The sequence below is a fragment of the Melopsittacus undulatus genome, unplaced genomic scaffold, assembly GCF_012275295.1.
Source record: "Melopsittacus undulatus isolate bMelUnd1 unplaced genomic scaffold, bMelUnd1.mat.Z mat_scaffold_72_arrow_ctg1, whole genome shotgun sequence".
Classification (NCBI taxonomy): Eukaryota; Metazoa; Chordata; class Aves; order Psittaciformes; family Psittaculidae; genus Melopsittacus; species Melopsittacus undulatus.
Genome location: NW_022994546.1, coordinates 156,173 through 168,337, shown reverse-complemented (window position 1 = coordinate 168,337; position 12,165 = coordinate 156,173). Strand labels below are relative to the sequence as shown.

General features: G+C 54.3%; 1 protein-coding gene across 1 annotated transcript; it reads left to right on the top strand.

The window, feature by feature from the left end:
• Positions 1–9,995: 9,995 nt before the first annotated feature.
• LOC117438853 (olfactory receptor 14C36-like) lies at positions 9,996–10,928 on the top strand. The gene has a single exon (XM_034074240.1). The coding sequence runs from the start codon at positions 10,005–10,007 to the stop codon at positions 10,926–10,928; it is 924 nt and encodes a 307-aa protein (XP_033930131.1). The 5' UTR covers positions 9,996–10,004.
• Positions 10,929–12,165: the final 1,237 nt, after the last annotated feature.

The window sequence follows — 12,165 nt, the reverse complement described above, 5'->3', positions numbered from 1 at the left end:
TCTGGTGGGATACCCTGGTTGGATGGTCACCAACAGCAACTGTGGCTTTAAAGTTGAATTTTACATCCTACCATAATTTCACTAATTTATATCCTGTTCTATTTGTTGTTAAACATTCTGCTACACATTAGAGCATAGAAATCAACTGGACAGGTTATGTTGATGCAGAAACCTCCTCATATAAATAATGGTACTTAAACCCATCTAAGAAATTCTGAACAATTGCGTAAGGCACCCAAACATTTCCCTCAATTTATAACTGGAATTCAGCAGTATTCTGTTTGTAGGCACAGAGGCAAGAGGAGACCACACCACTCTGAGAAAGATGGACTGACTTCAGTCTCCACATGGAATGTGCTGATGCATCCCCCCCATATCCTGGAGCCCTCTGCTTCCCCAGGAGTTCCTGTTCGGCCCCAGCCTTTGCACAGTGCAAGGAGTCGGATGCTGGCTGTTCCCTGGCTGCACCAGGAGCTCTGGTTGCCTGCCCAAGGTGGGAGCAGCACAGAGCAGGAAAGTTGGACACTGCCTGATCATAGCAGCAGCTCTTTCAGGATGATCAGTCATTCCCTGACAGCCTGGAACAGAGCTGTTGTGCCCTGGGGAAACTGACACAGAACTGAGAGCAGGATGAAATGGGACTGATGACTAAAGCCCATCATCTGGTGACCCTGGAAATGGTGGTTTCAAGAGAGAGACCCTTTGAGCTCTCCTGGACCCCAATGGGCTGTGAGTGGCATCTCCCCAAAGTGACACAGCTCTGAGAGCCCCTAAACTCTGTGGTTTAGGAAATAGGGGGATCATCTGCCTGGGCTGTTCCTGCTGCTCGCTGACACTCAGCCCTTCGCCTGCTGAGGAGCACTTCCAGAGCTGATGTGAGTATTGTGCTCTGCTTTTCCTTTTCACTGCACCGAGGGCAGCTTTAACATAGATATGCATCTAGATATGTGTACAGCCAACTAGCTCCATCTCAGTGTGTTGTGTTAGGTTAGGTATTTAACTGCAAGTGCATCAGTGATCAAGTGCTGTTAGAGATCCTGTGATTGAGTTTACAAATGCAAACTGCTGCTGGCTGACATTTGTGATCCTTTACATGAATACCAGGCCTGAGGCTAAGAAGGGATCCAGCCGCACCCAGACTGCTCCTGGAGAATGAGTTTAGAAAGCAAAGGGGTCCAATCTGAACCTTGTGACACAACGGGAGGGTCTCCCTTATTCCTTTGTGTTTGCAGTTTCTATGCACATGACTTCAGTTCAATGCTGTATAAATCATTGCAAGTCTGACACAATCTCTTCTTGTAGGTGCTGGAGTGGGGCCTCGCCACCAAATCCTGTGGAATCCTGCTCTTATAAATCCACATTCAATCACATTTGCTGGTATCTGTGTCAGTGATTCTTTGAGCAGGCTGGGATCTCCTTTACCCCTGCTGAAGGAAGGGATCCAGCCTGGTCAGTTGATACATCTCATCCTAGGATTGTTGGCCTGGGGCTAGAAGGGGACTCAGCTGCCTCCCATGAACACCACAAACCCACAGGAGGTCTCACGTCCTCAGGAGGTGAAAATGTACCATTATATAGATGATGTCTGAATCAGAGGAGATTCCCCCCCAGAGGCAGGGGAAGCAGCACCAGCAGTGTGGGAAGCACTACATGATGTCAAAGTTCCACCTGAGCAATGTCACAAATCAAGCAGAAACCAGCAGATCAATGCTCCTACCTGACTTGGTGTCATCTGCAAATTTACACATCCCAGTATGGAGCAGTGCAGACCAGTTTGCACCAGTACAGACCAATATAGGCCTCTGTGGCCCCAGATACTGCTGGGGTTTCAATATCCCAGTGCTCCCAGACCCTGCTGCACCTGCTCCTCCCCCACCTGACCTCCTCGCTGGTGGTCTTTCTTGGGCAAACCCCCAAATTAGGCACCCCCACATTCTGAGGCCATCCCCGCAGCTCCCTGATACCAAAGGGTGGGGAAATTGGGGTGGTCCAGGTGATGTGGTTTGGGGGCAACAAGAAGTGTTTTGGGTCTGGTGGCCTTGGTGGGGGGAGCAGCATTTTTGGGCAACCCCTGTTAGGGCAGGGGTTTCTGGTAGGGGCCCTCAAGGTTTTCAGTCCCAAGTTCATCTGGGGGGGACCCGTGGTGATGGTGGGGTGCAGTTCACTTTTGGGCAGCCCCAGGCCCCCCAATGGGGGTCCTGCCTACTCGTGTGTTGCTGCAAGGAGATTTCAGTTTATCCCAGGATTTTGGGGGGGGGGGGGGACCACAATTGCTTTGGGTGCCTCAAGAGCCCTTTGTGGGGCCAGCATGGTTTTGGGGTTCCCCTTTATTGGGGTGTCACTTTTGGAGGGTCCAACACTCTGACCCCCTGAATTCACTACTGAACCCAAAGCAACATTGGGGTCCCCCCAGTGGATTTGAAGTCTGAGAGCATTTTGAGGGACCCCAGGGCAGGTGCTGGGGGGACCCCACTTTTCAGGGCTCCCCTTTTTCAGGGGGCTCCTGGGCTCTGCGCTGAGCTGGGGGGGGGCTTTGGTGCTGCAGGGTTTGTGTTTGGTGGTATTTGGGGCTCCCCGGTGAGATTTTGGGGTGCAGGGGTGCAGGGTTTGGGGGTGCCGGGTTTACGCTGCCTTCTGCTGTCACACCTCCTGCAGTGACTGCGGGGACACCTCTGCATGGGGGAGAGGGGTTGGGGGGGCTGGGTGCAGGGGGCAAAGCTCCCCCAAGGCACAAATCTGGGGGACCTCCATGTCCCTCAGTAGAGGCACCTTTGTCCCTCACCACTTTGAGCCTCACCGGATGCTCTGTGATTCCCCATGGCAATAACTGGGGGGAATTTGAGGGTCCAGAGGAAGATTTGGGGATTCAGGGGAGTTTTGGGGTTCAGGGAGGTCCCCAAGACTCTCTGGGGTTGCAGGGACTTGGGGGACCCCCCCCCCCCGGTCTCCTGGGGAGACATAAAGGAGGAGTAAATCTGTTCCAGGGCACCTGGGGCATCACTGGAAGCTATGTGTGGTCCCTTTGCCATAAATAGGGGGATTTGGAGGTTCATGGGAGATTTGAGGGTTCATGAGGAGTCTCCAGAATTCCCCATAGCAGGCACAGTAATTTGGGGTAACCCCCATGTTCCACAAAACGGTGGTGTACATCCACCCCAGGGCACTCCGAGTCTCTCCTTGGTGCCCCATGATCCCCAATGGTGGAGATGTGTTGGAGGAAGGTGGCAGTTTGTCAAGGCAGATGGGACAGAGCCGACTGCCTGAGCCAGCGTCTCCCCAGAGCCTGGGCCCCTATGATCCGCACTGTGGGCTGGGGGTGAGTTCACCTTCTGATACTCTGCTATCAGGGCAGTAGGATCTCCATAGCTGTGCTGTGCTGAGCTCTGCTGTGCTATTCCATTTTAATCCATGTACTGGCCATTAGTCAAACAATGATAAGCCTCTTACCTGCCTGAAATATCAGATTGTTTTTAGCTCCAGAATAATTTTTAGGGACACACAACGGTTCCAAGTGGAAACAGGATTTAATTTCATTTCATATATTTAACTTAATTTCATGTCATATACGGAAAATATTCCTAACATTGAGGGTAGTGAGACAGAGGCAGACTCTTGCCCAGAGAAGCTGTGGCTGCCCCATCCTGGCAGTGTTCAAGGCCAGGTTGGACACAGGGGCTTGGAGCAGCTGCTACACTGGAAGGGGTCCCTGCCCACCTGTAGGTGCCGTGACGCCTGTTCCATTGCCCAGGCTGAGCTGTGACCCCTCGCATGCTGCACCTCTGCACCAAAGGCACTGAGGAAGAGCAGTCCGGGAGGGACCTCCCCGAGCCGGCTGGGCAGAGCCTGGTGCCCCCCCCTTGCAGTGACTCCCGCAGCACCCCTGGGTGCCCAGTGGCCATGGGCACGATGCTGCCGCCATCACAAAGCCCTGGCGGTCGCTGTGGATTTGCCCATTGTGACAAATGGGGCCCCCACGCTGAGCTGAGCGGGGGCTATTGAAGGAGCCAGAGCCCTGCAGGAACCAGTGCACAGGAGACCCCTCCTCTGAGGGTCGGGAGCTGCATCTGCCGTGGCTGCCCTGCACATCCAGGGCCGTGTGCTTTGACTTTGCCATCCTGTTTGAGTGTGGCTGCAAAGACATTGTGGGTGCTGCTGTGAAGGGAGGAGAAGCTGTCAGGAGATGTGCTGGTGCCATGGCAGCTGTAGGAGCAGGGCATGGCTGAGGAGGAGCTCAGCCCTGGGCTTGTTGATGTGCTTGGAGCTCAGCTCTGCCTGCAGAGGTGCTGGGGGCAAAGCAGGAGCCTTGTGTGTGCAGGAGCTGCTGGGGTCAGAGGTGCTCAGAAGGTGTCAGGGCAGGAGAACTTCTCCCTCCCTCTCCGAGCCTGGGAAGTGCAAGGGTCACCCCAGATCCCAGGAACACCCCCTTAGTTTCATCCCCCCCTGGGCAGAGGGATGAGCTCATCACCAGCATCCTCACAGGTCAGATTTAGGGGGAACCCCCCAGCTGCAGCCTCAAAACCTGGCAGCGTCCCCCCATATCTGCAGTTCCCCCTTCCCCAGTGATCTGTGGGGTGGTCTCTGGTGGCTGTAGCCCCTGTTTGAGGGCTCCATTGTGTTATGAAAATTTCATCTTAGCCACAGTCTAATCCAATTAATGTTATTTACAATTGATTAATATCAGAGGCAATAAGCAGCAGCGCTGAGTGCACCGGTGAGTCTCTGCTCCACCAAGCACGCACGCCGGAATCTTTGGGGTACAGTCTGTTATACTTCTCAGTCTTGGGTTTTAGCCAATCCTGTCGTCTTCTTTGCCCAAATGTCGACGTGGCCCTTTCCTTTGTTCTGTGCTTGTTTGCTGGGGTCTTTCTCCAGTGAAGACATTGCTGAACTTTATTGGTAACAGATTAACACAAAAACACTTACAAGCTTAACCATAGTCTTAACATTTTGTTCTATACCTTGTATGGTTATTTGCCTGGTAGCCAGGTTTGCAGCATCCTGTAACAAGATGTATCTCTTGGTTCTCTAACCTCCTTAAGCCGTCAAACAGTTAAACAGAAGCACACTTTGAAAAACAAAGTGATTGATAAGGAGAGATTATCCCCTTTGTTTCTCCTTCCCTTTCATCATTGTATTGACAGGAGCACTTATGGTAATCATGGTCACAAAGGAGGGCTGGTTTCACACAAAGTGCAATGGGGACAAGGGCTCCTAAGTTCCTGACATGAATCATTCCTGTGTATTTCACAATTGGTCCCCCAAATTACTCTGCCCCCTGCAGAGCTTGGGCACATTCCCATGAACCTGCAAATCCCTCAAAACCTCCAGTTCCCTTCTGAACCCCAAATCCCCTCCATTTACTGCCATGGGCCAACAGGGGCACTGAAGCGTCAGGGTACCCTGGCACAAATGTAACCCCTAGTTTTGGGACATTGGGTGTTCCCCAAATCCCTGCACCACCCCGGGGAGCTTTGGGGATCCCCCCAATGCCTGAATCCCCTCTGAGCCCCCAAACTCTTCCTCTCAGCCCATCTCCACCCTGGGGGAATGTTGCTCACCCAAGAGCAACTCAGGTGCCCTGGGAACCAGGTACCCCCATTTTCAGCACATGGGAGCTCCCCCAATATAATGTGCCTCCTACAGCGAGATTTGGGGAACCTCCCCAAGCCTCCAAATGTTCCTTGAACTCCAAATCCCCCTGAACCCTCAAATTCCTCCCATTTATGGCAATGTGGGTCCCTAGGGCATCCAATGAGATTCGGCTGCCCTGCAACTTATGGAACCCCCATTTTCGGGAGATGGCAAGTCCCTCAAATAACTGAGCAACCTGGAGGAGTTTTGGGGACCAGCCTGAATCCCCCAAATCCCCCCAGGACCCACCAAAATTTCCGCAAACCCAAAGCCCACAGCTCCAAAGCCGCCCGAGCTCAGCACAGTGGCACAGACCCAGTAGAAAAGGGGTGTCCTGAAAAGTGGGGTCTCCCCAGCACCTGCCCTTGGGGTCCCCCAAGCTGCTGTGTAGGCCCGAATTTACTGGGGGACACCAACATTGCTTTGGGTTCAGTAGTGAATTCAGGTTGCCAGAGGGGGTTGATCCCCCAAAAGAGGCACCGCAACAAAGGGGCACCCCAGACCCACCCTGCCAGGCCTTGGAGGCACCCAAAGCAATCGTGGTGCTCCCCAAAATCCTGGGATAACCCCAAATCTCTCTGAAGCACTGCAAGAGCAGGGAGGACCCCCAAATGGGGGTCTGGGGCAGCCTAAAAGTGACCCACACCCCCCCACCACCCCAAGCACTCCCAAATGAATGCAGGGACCCAAAATCCTGGAGGGGACCCACCAAACACCCCTTGAGAGACTGCAACACCCCCCCCATATCAGGGAACTGGGGGGAATCTCCATAGTTGGGGGGTGCCTAATTTGGAGTGTTCCTCCCAAAAGACCACCAAGAAGGAGGTCAGGTGAAGGATGAGTAAGAGCACCTGCAGTAGGGACTGGGAGCACTGGGATATAGAAACCCCAGCAGTATCTGGGGCCATAGTGGCCTATGTTGGTCTGTGCTGGTGCAAACTGGTCTGTACTGCTCCATACTGGGATGTGTAAATGTGCAGATGACACCAGCTTGGGTGGGAGCATTGATCTGGTGGAGGGTAGGAAGCTCTGCAGAGGGATCTGGACAGGCTGGATCCATGGGCTGGGGCCAATGGGATGAGCATTGGGATTAAGGCTCCAGCATCGTGGGCTGGATCAGCAGCAGTGTGGCAGCAGGGCCAGGGGAGGGATTGTGCCCCTGCACTGGGCACTGGGGAGGCTGCACCTCGAATCCTGTGTTCAGTTCTGGGGCCCTCACTGCAAGAGAGACCTTGAGGTGCTGGAGCAGGGCCAGAGAAGGGCAATGGAGCTGGTGCAGGGCCTGGAGCACAAGAGAGATGGGGAACGGCTGAGGGAGCTGGGGGGTTCAGATGGAGAAGAGAAGGCTCAGGGGGGACCTGATGGCTCCCTCCAAGTGCCTGACAGGAGGATGGAGCCAGGAGGGGCTGGGCTCTGCTCCCAAGGAACAAGGGATGGGACAGGAGGAACCGGCCTCAAGCTGCAGGTTTAGATGGAGCTGAGGAACAATTCCTTGCCCAGAGGGTGCTCAGGCATTGGAACAGGCTGCCCAGGGCAGTGATGGAGTCACCGTCCCTGCAAGTGTGCACACACCCTCAGTGCCATGGGTTAGTGGTGGCCTCAGCAGTGCTGGGGTAAGGACTGGACTGGATGAGCTTAAAGGTCTGTTCCAACCTGGTTGATTCCATGATTCTGTGACCCTTTCTGCTGAGGCACTGGTGAACCAGGGGTTTTCTGTTGGTGTTCTCTGGGTGAAGGGAGGTGCTTCTAAACCTGTGAGGGTTTGAAAGGCTGTTGTAACGCTGGGACTAAAGGCAAGAGTCTGAATTCCTTGGTTCAGAGGTGACTTGAACATTAAAGTTGTTTTTGTTCCATCAGGGCCGATTTCAACAGGTCACAGGAAGAGCCATGCGCTGCAAACCCCCATTCTGCTATGAGAGGCTGTTGGGGATGTACAGGCCCCAGTGACTGGTATGATTTTAATTCCTGTATTAGGTATTTCCTGCTTCCTCATGCTCTGGATTCTATTCCCATGTTTTTCATAACAGTGAGTACAGTGGGAGAGCAATGATAGAGAATCCAAGGCCATATTTCCTCCAGTATCCTGGAGGACCCATAAGCTGTTGTAATTCCTTCCCAGAGTGGGGCATCTGCCCCTGTTCTGTTTCTCTGAAGGTGTCTGCAGCAATCACTGCAGTGCTGCTAACCACGTACCCCCTGATTTGACTGGTTTCTGCTTGGTTTCTGACATTGCTTAGGTGGAACTTCAACTTCTGCACCATGGAGTGCTTGCCACACTGCTGTTGCTGCAGTTCCTGGGGGCAATCTCCTCTGATTAAGACATCATCTATATAATGGCACATTTTCACCTTCTGAGGAAGTGAGACCTCCTGTGGGTTTGTGGTGTTCATGGGAAGGAGCTGAGTCCCCTTCCAGCCCCAGGCCTACAGTCCTAGGATGAGATGTATCAACTGACCAGGCTGGATCCCTTCCTTCAGCAGGGGTAAAGGAGATCCCAGCCTGTCCTGACCTGTCTGTCCTGTCTGATGATGGCACAAGAAACAGGCTGCCCACAGAAGTGGTTGTGTCACCATCCCTGCAGGTACGTAAAATACATGTTCTAAAGGACATGGTTAATGTGTTGACTTGCAGTGTTCTGTTAATGCTGGACTCGATGTTCTTAAGGGTCTTTTCCAACCTAAATGGTTCCATGATTCTACAGACTCTTGTTGTTCAGACCAAACTGTGTCTCCTCAGAGCAATGTCAGTGCAGGAAGGCAGTGTGTCTGCAGCTGAGGGAGGGAGCATCAGTGCTTGCTTCAGGCTGTTTGCCATGGGGTTCCCCTGGAGCCCAAGGGAGGCCTGGAGGGAGCCCAGAGGGGCAGAGGCAGAGCCACCTTGGGCTGGGCCTCTGCTGCTGAGCTGGGACCCAGGGCAGACCTGTGAGCCTCAGAGAGCTTAAAGGCACTTGGCAGTGGAGGATGCTGAGAGCTCCCTGCAGGAGAAACCTTCCCAGCCCTGTGCATGGTAAGGCTGTGGGTGCAGGGCAATGCAGCTGCAGCTGCTGCAGGGATCTCCTCAAGCTGCTGCCTGGGACAGTCCATGGGATGTGTCAGGAGGACTCTCTTGGTTTCTGTGTGTAGATAAGGAGGAGGATGTGGTGCAGAGCAGGGCTTCCCTCTGCACCATGGCAGGGACAGGACAAGGCAGGTCCCTTGTGCCGGGTTGTGCTGGCTGCAGGCTGTGAATGTGGGTGTGCAGCCAGGGGTGCCCAGCGCTGTCCTTGCGAGCAGGGTCCCTGCAGCCCAGGGGCTGTGTGCAGGGGCAGGGACTCTGCTGCTTGCCAGGGTCAGCACTCAGCCTGACTGGGAGCTCCCACAGTGCTGAGGAGGAAGTTGAGGAGGGGAAGGAACACTCCTGTCAGGGAAAGGGAAGTGTTCTTGTGCATGGAGAGGGTTCTGTGTGAGTCAGGGCTGCTCAGAGCTCCACATCACTCTGAGCACATTTGCAGAGGGTCCTTCTGAAAGACACTGAGGCAGCATTTGCCTTAGTAGGAAGGATCCAGAGCTTTGATGTTTTCACTCTTGGTGGGCAGGTTGGGCAGTGGGAGCTGGGAATTCACTTCTGTGCTTTGGAGAAGGCAGCGAGAGTCTTGTCAGGACTTGTGTGAGCTGCTCCTGAGCCCCTGCACAGGCAGAGATGCCCCTGGGCAGAGCCCTGCTGCCGGGAGGGGTGTGCAGGGCAGAGCTGAGCACACAGCCCATGGGATGGGCTCTGGCAGCACTGAGAGGGAGCAGAGCTGGGCACAGAGCAGCAGCTCCTGGCAGGGACAGCTCCAGGCAGCAGAGCCATGGGCAGGGAGTGGGGGGAAAGTGCAGCCCAGGCCTGGGGAGGCTGCGTTCAGGCAGCTCTCTTGGTGTCTGCCTTCCACTGCAGGTGGCTGCTGGACATGCTCTGCTGGGCACAGTCCTTTGCTTCTCCCCATGAGAGCTCCTTGATCTGCCCTCTGAACCCTGCTGCCCTGCTCTCAGCACAGGACACGTGTTTGTGGGGGTTCTTCAGATCCATTTGTGTGTGAAGGCATCTTACAGGCAGTGCAAATGTAAGCACAGGCAAATGGGAAAGGACCGATGGACACTGCAGCTGTCCTGGCTCTGCACTAAGCTATAAAGAGCTGAGATTTTTTGCCTGATAAAATGCACTTCAGATTGTACCAAGGGAGAAGCCTTAGTGGTCTAATGACATTTCTAATGATGACAGTGAGCCTCTTCTCTCCTACTAAAATGTGCTCAGTAATGAGTGTGTAAATTGCACTTCTGTATCTGACATCCCTCCTGTCCTAACCCATCACTGCCTGTTTCTTCCATGACAGTGCCCATGCCCAGAGGCAGCAGATGTCCAACGGCAGCTCCATCACCCACTTCCTCCTCCTGCCATTCGCACACACGCGGGAGCTGCAGCTCTGGCACTTCTGGCTCTTCCTGGGCATCTCCCTGGCTGCGCTCCTGGGCAACGGCCTCATCATCACCAGCACAGCCTGCGACCAGCACCTCCACACCCCCATGTACTTCTTCCTGCTCAACCTCTCCCTGCTGGACCTGGGCTGCATCCTCACCACTGTGCCCAAATCCATGGCCAATTCCCTCTGGGACACCAGGGCCATCTCCTACACAGGTTGTGCTGCACAGCTCTTTTTCTTTGTCTTTTTCATGTCAGCAGAGTATTCTGTCCTCACTGTCATGTCCTATGACCGCTATGTGGCCATCTGCAAGCCCCTGCACTACGGGACCCTGCTGGGCAGCAGAGCTTGTGTCCACATGGCAGCAGCTGCCTGGGCCAGTGGCTTTCTCAATGCTCTGCTGCACACAGCCAATACATTTTCACTACCCCTCTGCAGAGGCAATGCTGTGGAGCAGTTCTTCTGTGAAATCCCCCCGATCCTCAAGCTCTCCTGCTCACAATCCTACCTCAGGGAAGTTGGGTTTCTTGTGATTGATATCTGTGTAGTATTTGGCTGTTTTGTGTTCATTGTGGGTTCCTATGTGCAGATCTTCAGGGCTGTGCTGAGGATCCCCTCTGAGCAGGGACGCCACAAAGCCTTTTCCACGTGCCTTCCTCACCTGGCTGTGGTCTCCCTGTTTGTCAGCACTGTGGCATTTGCCTACCTGAAGCCCCCCTCCATCTCCTCCCCATCCCAGGATCTGGTGCTGTCAGTGCTGTACTCAGTGGTGCCTCCAGTAGTGAACCCCCTCATCTACAGCCTGAGGAACCAGGATCTCAAGGATGCAATGAGGAAGCTGCTGACTGAATGTGTTTGATCAGCCACACACTGCCTGCTGTCCTCTGCAAAGGGCTCCAAGTATAGGTCATGACAGGGCACATCTGTCTTTGTTGCTTTCCAGCTGTTTTCGTTTTTCTACTTGTGATGATGCTGTTTTCAAAGACATGTCATTTTTCATTCCCTGCTACTTACGTATCCATGCATCTTGTCTGACCCACAGCCTTGGTGTCAATCGGGTATCTCATTCCATTTAAGCACAATAAACCATCCTGCAGCATCTTCTTCTGTGATGTGTCATCCCATAGCAGGAATGAAGGGGAATGAAAGCAGCTTTGTGGCTGCTCCAGCTCTGGGATGGCTGCTCTGTGCCTGGAGCAGGAAGAGCTCTTGAGGAGCCCAAGGGTCGGAGCTGTTGTGCTGGTGTGAGGAGATGGGATGGCATGGGGGGGGCTGCAGAGCTCTCAGGGTGTCCTGGGCAGGAGAGCAGGGGACACAGGGGTCCCTGCAGGGGACTGCCCTGCAATGGCCCAGCCTGGGGCTGCCTGGCTGGGAGCAGCCCATGGGAAAGGTCTGGGTGGGCAGGAGCTGGACAGGAGGCAGCTGTGCCCTGGCAGCAAGGGAGGACAGCAGCATCGTGGGCTGTATGAGCAGGAGCACTGCAGGAGAACAAGGGAAGGGATGCTCTGGGATACTGCATCCAGGTTTCAGATCCCCAGTTCAGGAATGCTATTGGCAATCAGGACTGGGTTTGGCAATGGGCCCTCAGGACAGGCAGGGACTGGAGCATGGTGCCTGTGGGGAGAGGCCTGGGGAGCTGGGCTTGTCCAGCCTGCAGAAGGGAAGGCTGATGGGGACCTGAGATCTTGGGAAGGCTGTTGTGGTCTGGCTGCCTCTACCAGCAAGGAGGACATGGAGAATACAGAGTCAGGCTCCTCTCCATGGTGCCTGGTGGGAGGACAAAAGGCAATGGGGGATAGTGAGAGAGGAGAGGTTGAGCCAGGACAGAAGGAAACCTTGTTCCCATAGGCTCAGGCAAATGCTGCATCCGGTCACCCCGAGAGGCTGTGCAGTCTCTGGCCTTGGGGATTTCCAACTCACACTGAATCAAGCCTTGAACCACTTGCTCTGTCCCTGCTCCTGACGGGTTGGACTGAAGACCTCCTGGGGTTGCTTCCAACCTCTGTTCTCTTATGATCCTACAATGATGGGGTAACGAAGGGTCACAAAGATGCTCTGAGAGGTGGATCATGTCTGCGATGAAGACAGCCTGAGAG

Coding starts and splice junctions, on each gene's coding strand:
- LOC117438853 (XM_034074240.1), top strand. CDS start 10,005: ATGTCCAACGGCAGCTCCATCACCCACTTCCTCCTCCTGCCATTCGCA.